This window comes from Scomber scombrus, unplaced genomic scaffold (genome assembly GCF_963691925.1).
Source record: "Scomber scombrus unplaced genomic scaffold, fScoSco1.1 SCAFFOLD_51, whole genome shotgun sequence".
Classification (NCBI taxonomy): Eukaryota; Metazoa; Chordata; class Actinopteri; order Scombriformes; family Scombridae; genus Scomber; species Scomber scombrus.
The window spans coordinates 229039-239650 of NW_026910280.1; the positions used below are offsets into that span (position 1 = coordinate 229039).

The 10612-nt window shown below is 43.9% G+C and overlaps 1 protein-coding gene across 3 annotated transcripts; it reads left to right on the forward strand.

Annotated features, from left to right (window-relative positions):
* The first annotated feature begins 861 nt into the window (after window positions 1–861).
* Window positions 862–8432, forward strand: LOC133976853 (ketohexokinase-like). 3 transcript variants are annotated; one of them, XM_062415053.1, is made up of 8 exons: window positions 862–1014; window positions 1649–1765; window positions 3412–3546; window positions 4400–4472; window positions 5223–5369; window positions 6237–6325; window positions 6496–6653; window positions 8152–8432. In XM_062415053.1, exons 1-8 carry the CDS (start codon window positions 923–925, stop codon window positions 8253–8255), a joined length of 915 nt encoding a protein of 304 aa, XP_062271037.1. In that variant the 5' UTR covers window positions 862–922; the 3' UTR covers window positions 8256–8432. The 3 variants fall into 3 exon arrangements, with proteins under 3 accessions (XP_062271037.1, XP_062271036.1, XP_062271038.1); XM_062415052.1 differs by lacking the exon at window positions 3412–3546 and adding an exon at window positions 3727–3861 and having other exon boundaries at window positions 8152–8429; XM_062415054.1 differs by lacking the exon at window positions 3412–3546 and having other exon boundaries at window positions 863–1014; window positions 8152–8429.
* Window positions 8433–10612: the final 2180 nt, after the last annotated feature.

Sequence of the window (10612 nt, forward strand, 5' to 3'; positions counted from 1 at the left end):
TGGATGTTTGTGTTGGGGACTAAAGCAAACAGGCCACAGACCGATTAGAGCTTTTAGTGAGAGGACATCAACCTTAACCCTAAATTAACCCCTAACCCTAACCCCTAACTGTAACTCTAACCGTAACCCTGAACTATATAAAAAACTAACACCGCTCACGCCTCAGACGACAGACGACTTACAGCCCTGATGTTCGTTAAGCTTCAGGAGCAAAAGTCTCATTAACCAGTAAAGTACATATTTTACATGTTTCAGCTAAATAGTGTTTTTCTATTCAGGTTAACAGCTGACTGCTTCAGTGAGGAAGAGACAGAAGAAGTTGGATCATTGAGTTCAGCTTTTTATTTCCTGAATACTCAAAATGACGTCAAGTATTTTAGGAATAATCACGGAAGGAACGTTCAAAATGTTTTTGTGTGCATAAATACAGTTTAGTTTTCTCTGTAGCAGCTCTTTCATTTCATTAATACAACAAACTAAAGTTCTTTATACATATACAGCCGAGCATAGAGGTAAAAACACATGCAGTGTTATCTTGTTAAAGGGTTTTATGGCTCAGTGTTGCCGACCCGGAAATAATCATTATATACATTATATTATATATATTATATACATTATATATTATATACATTATATATTATATATATTATATACGTTGTATATATTATATACATTATATATATTGTATATCCACAGGAGGAAGCTGTTATTCCAGCTATCACTGACTCAGGGTTAGTTAGTAATAAGTCTCCTAACACTGAGTCAGGAGTGTTTCTATAGATGTGACGTTATTGTGGGTAAGTAAAGGCTTTTATTTTGTAATGACACTTACAGGAAGTGGTGTGTCTTATTGTGGTAAGTGACTGTGTGCTCACAGATAAGATGAGAGTTTCAAAGTCCAGCAAAAGTCGTCTGAGCCAGAATGGAGCAGCAGAGGATCCTGTGTGTGGGTCTCGTCTGTCTGGACATCATCAACGTGGTCGATAAATACCCCGAAGAAGACACCGACAGCAGGTTAGCACACATGCTAATGCTATCTACAGCAGGTTAGCACACAGGCTAATGCTAACTACAGCAGGTTAGCACACAGGCTAATGCTATCTACTGCAGGTTAGCACACAGGCTACTGCTATCTACAGCAGGTTAGCACACAGGCTAATGCTATCTACTGCAGGTTAGCACACATGCTAATGCTATCTACTGCAGGTTAGCACACAGGCTAATGCTATCTACTGCAGGTTAGCACACAGGCTAATGCTATCTACAGCAGGTTAGCACACAGGCTAATGCTATCTACAGCAGGTTAGCACACAGGCTAATGCTAACTACTGCAGGTTAGCAGACAGGCTAATGCTAACTACTGCAGATTAGCAGACAGGCTATTGCTATCTACAGCAGGTTAGCACACAGGCTAATGCTATCTACTGCAGGTTAGCACACAGGCTAATGCTAACTACTGCAGGTTAGCACACAGGCTAATGCTATCTACAGCAGGTTAGCACACAGGCTAATGCTATCTACTGCAGGTTAGCACACAGGCTAATGCTATCTACAGCAGGTTAGCACACAGGCTAATGCTAACTACTGTACCAGACCAGACAGATGTGATCAGTTATTGATGATGTATTGATTATCTCTGTACCTTCAGGTGTGTTTCTCAGCGTTGGCAGCGAGGCGGGAACGCCTCTAACTCGTGCACGGTGCTCTCTCTGCTCGGTGCACCCTGCGCCTTCATGGGCTCCCTCACTGCTGGACCTGTGGCAGAGTGAGTACTGATCAATACACTCATCTACACACATCTACACACTCACCTACACACTCACCTACACACCCATCTACACACTCACCTACACACATCTACACACACATCTACACACCCATCTACACACTCACCTACACACTCATCTACACACTCACCTACACACATCTACACACACATCTACACACCCATCTACACACTCACCTACACACTCATCTACACACTCACCTACACACCCATCTACACACTCATCTACACACATCTACACACCCATCTACACACACATCTACACACTCATCTACACACTCACCTACACACCCATCTACACACTCACCTACACACTCATCTACACACCCATCTACACACTCATCTACACACATCTACACACTCATCTACACACTCACCTACACACTCATCTACACACTCATCTACACACTCATCTACACACTCATCTACACACTCATCTACACACTCATCTACACTCATCTACACACTCATCTACACTCATCTACACACTCACCTACACACTCATCTACACACTCACCTACACACCCATCTACACACTCACCTACACACTCATCTACACACTCACCTACACACCCATCTACACACTCATCTACACACTCACCTACACACTCATCTACACACTCACCTACACACTCATCTACACACCCATCTACACACTCATCTACACACATCTACACACTCATCTACACACTCATCTACACACTCACCTACACACTCATCTACACACTCATCTACACACTCATCTACACACTCATCTACACACTCATCTACACACTCATCTACACACTCACCTACACACTCATCTACACACCCATCTACACACTCACCTACACACTCATCTACACACTCACCTACACACTCATCTACACACTCATCTATACACTCATCTACACACTCATCTACACACTCACCTACACACTCATCTACACACTCACCTACACACTCATCTACACACTCATCTACACACTCACCTACACACTCACCTACACACCCATCTACACACTCACCTACACACTCATCTACACACCCATCTACACACTCATCTACACACCCATCTACACACTCATCTACACACTCATCTACACACTCATCTACACACTCATCTACACACTCATCTACACACACACACACACTCATCTATATGACCCTCAGCAGGACTTCAGACTAATGAAACATACTTTTTTATTGCAGTTATATCCTGATGTCCTTCTGATTGTGTTGTGTGTTGTGTGTGTGTTGTGTTGTGTAATGTGTTGTGTGTGTGTGTGTGTGAGTGTGTGTGTGTGAGTGTGTGTGTTGTCTCTTCTATTTGTATTTTATTTATTTTTATTTTTAGTCTACGGATGCAAATTAGCAGCTTTGCTATAATCTGGCAAGTTTACAGAGATTTAATATCAATGTTCATTAATGTCCCTATTATTATTATTATTATTATTATTAATATTATAATAATATATATATATATATATAAGCATTATCTATATATATCTATACCGTATATTTACAGTAAGGGTATATGACTGAGCAATATGACTCACACCAGTAGGGTTCAGGTGAGGACAGTCTCCTGTCTGTAGTTTTATTTTGAAGGACAGGACAGATATAAAACTGTTTCCTGTCTGTAGTTTTATTTTGGAGGATTTTGGAAAGTTCCATATCGACGTGTCGCTGGTTACTGAGCATGCTCAGTGCGTCCTTCCAGCGTCTGTGGTCATCAGCAACATCAGCACAGGAAGCCGCACCATCCTGCACATGAACAGGTGTGTGTGTGTGTGTGTGTGTGTGTGTGTGTGTGTGTGTGTCACTAACTGTTTCTGTTTCAGAATTATCGTCGTCAAGGAGACGACGGCTCCGCCCCCCTGCACCAATCAGAACAGGGTTAGTCTCTGCCAGTGGTTTTATTTTGAAGGGCAGGTAAAAGTGCTTCCTGTGTGTTTCAGCTTCATCGTGAATGACTTCCTGCAGCGTTCAGTCGATACCTCGGCCGTGGTTTGGCAGGTCAAAGGTCAAACTCCGTGTGCGTGTTGTGTGATTTGTCCGTCCGGCGGCTCTCGCACCGTCGTTCTGTCCGACACGTAAGACTCCGTTACCATGGAGACAGGCGTGTGATCAGCTTCAACTCCAGCTTACATCCGCATGATGATTGACAGAGACGTTACTGAGCATGCTCAGTGGGGTCAGGGTTAACTCAGCTCTGATTGGCTGATGATGAAAATCTGAATCTGCAGCTGGAAAAGTTTCTCCCAGAATTAAATATGACCAAACCAGTTCAAACCAGTTCAAACCAGTTCAAACCAGTTCAAACCAGTTCAAACCAGTTTAAACGTGTTAAATGTGTCTGATGATTTTTGAAGTGAACTCTTTACAGTTGAAATCTGTTTCCATGGTGACTGATTGACTTAATGAGGTTTAATTTGATCTTATGTTTAAAAGGAAAGACTTCCTGTTCGTGCCATGGGTCACATGACTGTAAATGACCTCATCAACAATCTCACAGACACTCCTTTAATTTACACTCGTTTAATTTACTCGTTTAATTCCGTTACATCTTTACCTCCCAGTGTCTGATGATGAAGGATGGAGGAATATTAACTGTGATGTCACTTCCTGCAGGAACCTTCCTGACGTCACAGAAAACGATTTTTCCAAAGTTGATCTTCGTCAGTTCAAGTGGATCCACATCGAGGTAAACCCGGTTACACCATCCTGACCCGGTTACACCATCCTGACCCGGTTACACCACCCTGACCCGGGTTAGACCGGACTGCAGTATACTACAATTACACAGTACTACTGCAGTACTACAGAGTACTACACAGTACTACACAGTACTGCAGTAGTACTACAGAGTACTGCAGTAGTACTACAGAGTACTACACAGTACTACACAGTACTGCAGTAGTACTACAGAGTACTACAGTAGTACTACACAGTACTGCAGTAGTACTACAGAGTACTACTGTAGTACTACACAGTACTGCAGTAGTACTACAGAGTACTACAGTAGTACTACACAGTACTGCAGTAGTACTACAGAGTACTACACAGTACTACACAGTACTGCAGTAGTACTACAGAGTACTACAGTAGTACTACAGTAGTACTACACAGCACTACACAGTACTGCAGTAGTACTACAGAGTACTACACAGTACTACAGAGTACTGCAGTAGTACTACAGAGTACTGCAGTAGTACTACAGAGTACTACACAGTACTGCAGTAGTACTACAGAGTACTGCAGTAGTACTACAGAGTACTACACAGTACTACAGAGTACTGCAGTAGTACTACAGAGTACTACACAGTACTGCAGTAGTACTACAGAGTACTGCAGTAGTACTACAGAGTACTACACAGTACTACACAGTACTACAGAGTACTGCAGTAGTACTACAGAGTACTGCAGTAGTACTACAGAGTATTTACCCCCTCAGGGTCGTAACGCAGAGCAACAGGTGAAGATGATCCAGCAGGTGGAGCTCTATAACAGCAGGTTGCCACAGCAACAGAGGATCACCGTCTCCGTGGAGATAGAGAAGACGAGGGAGGAGCTGTATCAGCTGTTTGCTCATGGTGACGTGGTACGAGTCACATCTGTCATCTGTCACCTGTCACATCTGTCCTCTGTCACATCTGTCCTCTGTCACATCTGTCACATCTGCCACATCTGTCCTCTGTCACATCTGTCACCTGTCACATCTGTCCTCTGTCACATCTGTCCTCTGCCACATCTGTCCTCTGTCACATCTGTCCTCTGTCACATCTGTCCTCTGCCACATCTGTCCTCTGTCACATCTGTCCTCTATCACATCTGTCCTCTGTCACATCTGTCCTCTATCACATCTGTCCTCTGCCACATCTGTCCTCTGTCACATCTGTCCTGTCACATCTGTCACATCTGTCCTCTATCACATCTGTCACCTGTCACATCTGTCCTCTGCCACATCTGTCCTCTGTCACATCTGTCCTCTGTCACATCTGTCACATCTGTCACATCTGTCACATCTGTCCTCTGTCACATCTGTCACATCTGTCCTCTATCACATCTGTCCTCTGTCACATCTGTCACATCTGTCACATCTGTCACATCTGTCCTCTGTCACATCTGTCCTCTGTCACATCTGTCCTCTGTCACATCTGTCACATCTGTCACATCTGTCCTCTATCACATCTGTCACATCTGTCACATCTGTCCTCTATCACATCTGTCCTCTGTCACATCTGTCCTCTGTCACATCTGTCCTCTATCACATCTGTCACATCTGTCCTCTATCACATCTGTCACATCTGTCACATCTGTCCTCTATCACATCTGTCCTCTGTCACATCTGTCCTCTGTCACATCTGTCCTCTGTCACATCTGTCCTCTGTCACATCTGTCCTCTGTCACATCTGTCCTCTGTCACATCTGTCCTCTGTCACATCTGTCCTGTCACATCTGTCCTCAGGTCTTTGTCAGTAAAGACGTGGCTCGACACTTCGGCTTCCAGACGGCTCAAACTGCTCTGACGGGACTCTACAGCCGGGTCAAACAGGGGTGAGTGGAGGTCAAAGGTCAACATCCAGTCAGACCTGAAGTGAGATTCTCTGTTTCTGTTGACACTCAAATACAATTTAATGTATTTGGTCATTTGGTTGTTTTACCTTTTTGTTCTGAAGCTTCAGTGTGTGACCTCTGACCTCTGACCTGTGGGCCGGTCTCTGCAGGGCTGTCCTGATCTGTGCCTGGGCAGAAAAAGGAGCCGACGCTTTGGGTCCTGATGGTTTATTGATCCACTCAGACGCTTTTCCTCCTGAAACGCTGGTCGATACTCTCGGAGCCGGAGACACGTTCAATGCAGCCGTCATCTCCAAACTGTCCAACGGTGAGACGCTGAATCTGTCCATCGTTACGTTGGGCAGGGTTAACCCCTGACCCTAACCCTGACCCTAACCCTGCTGTCTTTATTTACAGCGCAGGCAAAAAGTTAAAGAACAAAGAAAAGAACACAAAAATAAATAAATAAAATTCTGAATATACAAAAGTATTCACTAGATGCAAAAACTACAAAACAAAGAGAAAGCTGAGCTCTGCACTCGGCTCCCAGCAGCTAACTGGCAAAACCTGCCAGAACTCCTCCTCTGTATATCCGCCGGGTCCTAGGGTTAGGGTCCTAGGGTTAGGGGTCGGGGTTAGTAACCCTAGGGTCCGGGTCCTAGGGTTAGGGTCCTAGGGTCAGGGGTCGGGGTTAGTAACCCTAGGGTCAGGGTTAGGGTTAGGGGTTGTAATCAGTTCTCACAGGAGATTAATACCTGGTCCACAATATCAGACCTGCCAACATGAACGCATTTTGACCTCTTAGTACGATTACATGTTATAAAGTTCGCAGATTGTTTGATCAGTTTCAGTCAGGTTGTCACTGAAGATCTGTACGTACGCGGAGTGCTTTCAGCCAATCAGAGCGCTTCATTTTCAGCCAATCAGAGCACCCCGCCTAGCTTCAGCCTCTGTGCAGTGCTGCAAGCAGCCGGTCAGCTGATGACACTGAACAGGTAAAATAAAGACGTTGAGTGAGCCCAATATTAACCACTCGTCAGGGTTACAAGGTTCATCTATTCGATGTGTGTTGCTATGGTAACCGTCACGTTTCCCCGTATTCTTCTGATGTCCGAAGGTATAATAATAATATACATGATGTGATATCAACATTATTATCACAACACACAGAGCAGGCAGCCCGGGAGTCTATTTACTAATATCAATAAATAGTTACAGTGATGGAAGCAAGCAGACTATTACTGTATGTGTGTGTGAGTGTGTGTGCGTGTGTGTGTGTGTATGTGTGTGTGAGTGTGTGTGTGTGTGAGTGTGTGTGCGTGTGCCTGTGTGTGTATGTGTGTATGTATGTATGTATGTGTTTGTGTGTGTGTGTGTGCCTGTGTGTGTGTGTGTGTGTGTGAGTGTGTGTGCGTGTGCCTGTGTATGTATGTGTGTATGTATGTATGTATGTGTTTGTGTGTGTGTGTGCCTGTGTGTGTGTGTGTGTGTGTGAGTGTGTGTGCGTGTGTGTGTGTGTGAGTGTGTGAGTGAGTGTGCGTGTGTGTGTGTGTGAGTGTGTGTGCGTGTGTGTGTGTGTGTGTGTGCCTGTGTGTGTGTGTGTGTGTGTGCGTGTGCCTGTGTGTGTATGTGTGTGTGTGTGTGTGTGTGTGTGTGTGTGTGTATGTGTGTGTGTGTGTGCGTGTGCCTGTGTGTGTATGTGTGTGTGTGTGTGTGTGTGTATGTGTGTGTGTGTGTGTGTGTGCATCTTACAGGCTACACCATGACGGTGAGACGTTAAATCTGTCCGACAGCATCAGGATAATGTAGATTTGTTGTTTCTGCAGGAGGAAGTTTGCAGGACGCTCTCACCTTCGGCTGCAGAGTCGCCGGCAGGAAGTGTGGTTTCCATGGTTACGACGGCATCAGTGAAGAGTTCAGTGACGGCTGAGTGCAGCTAAACCAACGAAGAAGAAACCAGACGATGTGTCAATGATGAAGTTTGATAAAAACTGTGAATGTTTATTAACATGTTTACTGATCATCAATAGTTTGATTATAAGCTGATTAATGTTAAATATGATTATTAACTAACAAACTTATCATTAAATGATAAAGTGATGATTTACTACCTGAGAGCAGCGTCGTTCTATTTAATAACATAAGTCAAATTCATTTCCTGGTTATTTATGTCTGAATGAATCAAAGCAAAGAAAGGTAAAAGCACAGTTCAGCAACTCAAAGTGCAAAATTAAAATTAAAAAGCAAATTTAAACATAACATTATTTTTTTAAAGAACGAGAAAGAATTAAAATATCTAAAATATAAAAAGAAATATAAATTGAAAAGCAGGGTTATGGTAGACCCGATACTGGGTTCTGGTAGACCCGATACTGGGTTCTGGTAGACCCGATGCTGGGTTCACCAATGTGTTCAATGTTTCCCACTAGGGATGGTCCGCCGCCACACTGCTCACATTGGTCTATGAGGGAAGCACTGCTCACATTGGTCTATGAGGGAAACACTGCTCACATTGGTCTATGTGAGGGAAGCACTGCTCACATTGGTCTATGAGGGAAGCACTGCTCACATTGGTCTATGTGAAGGAAGCACTGCTCACATTGGTCTGTGAGGGAAGCACTGCTCACATTGGTCTATGAGGGAAGCACTGCTCACATTGGTCTATGTGAAGGAAGCACTGCTCACATTGGTCTATGTGAGGGAAGCACTGCTCACATTGGTCTATGTGAAGGAAGCACTGCTCACATTGGTCTATGAGGGAAGCACTGCTCACATTGGTCTGTGAGGGAAACACTGCTCACATTGGTCTGTGAGGGAAGCACTGCTCACATTGGTCTATGAGGGCAGCACTGCTCACATTGGTCTATGTGAGGGAAGCACTGCTCACATTGGTCTATGTGAGGGAAGCACTGCTCACATTGGTCTATGAGGGAAGCACTGCTCACATTGGTCTGTTTTGCTCCTTAAAGCTTGATTCTAATGTTTATTTCTTACCTACAATCAAAAACTCTGTCAGATCCGTCTCTGCTAGTCTAACACATGTTTGGCTTTAATCAACATGGTTCCTGCATCATTCCTCATGGTCAGAACCTTAACTCTGATTATTATAATAACAAACACAAATATAACAGCAAGTGCAACACAGCAGCCAACCAGACCAACTTCAGTTCAATATGAAAATAAGATAATGTTAGTTTCAGGGATCAGTTATTAACTCATCACATCAGCTGGGACCCTAACCCGCTAAACAGCTGCTATGCTGACGGTACATCACGCACGCGACAGTGAGCACGCGGACTACTTCCCTTTGGTACTTCAAAATAAAACACGAGTCTGTGCTGTTAACTTTACCGAAGGCTAGAAAACAAATATGATCCAACTTCTTTAGCTTTAGCAACGTTATGAGCAGTTTACATGACTATATATGTAACCCTAACCCTTTACTGCACCACAGAGCAGGCTGCTTAATGTTACATTACATCATTTACCTAGAATATAAAGACTTAAATTAATATGTTAATATTAAGTTAATATGTTAATATTAAGTTAATGTTAATATTAAGTTAATATGTTAATGCCCCTAACCCTAATATCAAGGTTAGACCAGTTATTAATGTTAGCTATCTTAGCTAGCTTAGCTCCCCTCACCAACACGTGCTGATATAATATGAAGTAATTAACTCAGCTGCTGGTTTGTTTGCTCAGCAGTAAAAATAAATAAATAAATCATTTTAAAAAGGCACATAGTTAACATTACTGTATTAACCCTTTGAGCAGCCATTCAGCCAATGAGGGAATGTTTTCACCAGAATTTAAGTTATGCTTAATAAAACTATCTCTGCATCATTTTGCTAAGTTAATTAGCTTTGACATGGTCAAGTTGGACACGCGCGCATTTTAAGCTAGGTATTCACTCACGTTAGCCGTCTTGAATTTGGTATTAAGAAAGTACAAAACCAGCTCAAATACGGTTCTGGTTAGGGAACAACACAATATCTGTCCAAAGCCGACATAATGTTGGGTTAATATGGAAAAATAAAAAACTTACCGCAGTTCGAAGGGGAGAAAAATGGCGTCCAGAAAAATCTTCACAGTTTGAAGAGGGAGAGGTGGGCGGGGCGAAGGATGAAGAGGTGGTTGGGGCGAAGGAGGGAGAGGTGGGCGGGGCGAAGGAGGGAGAGGTGCGCGGGGCGAAGGAGGGAGAGGTGCGCGGGGCGAAGGATGAAGAGGTGGGCGGGGCGAAGGAGGGAGAGGTGGGCGGGGCGAAGGATGAAGAGGTGGGCGGGG

What these genes read in the sequence shown, in the direction of transcription:
- LOC133976853 (XM_062415053.1), top strand. Translation starts at nt 923, where the DNA reads ATGGAGCAGCAGAGGATCCTGTGTGTGGGTCTCGTCTGTCTGGACATC. An exon ending in TCAAGTGGATCCACATCGAG is followed by an intron (nt 4,473 to 5,222) that starts GTAAACCCGGTT and finishes TTACCCCCTCAG; the next exon opens with GGTCGTAACGCAGAGCAACA. An exon ending in CATCTCCAAACTGTCCAACG is followed by an intron (nt 6,654 to 8,151) that starts GTGAGACGCTGA and finishes TTGTTTCTGCAG; the next exon opens with GAGGAAGTTTGCAGGACGCT.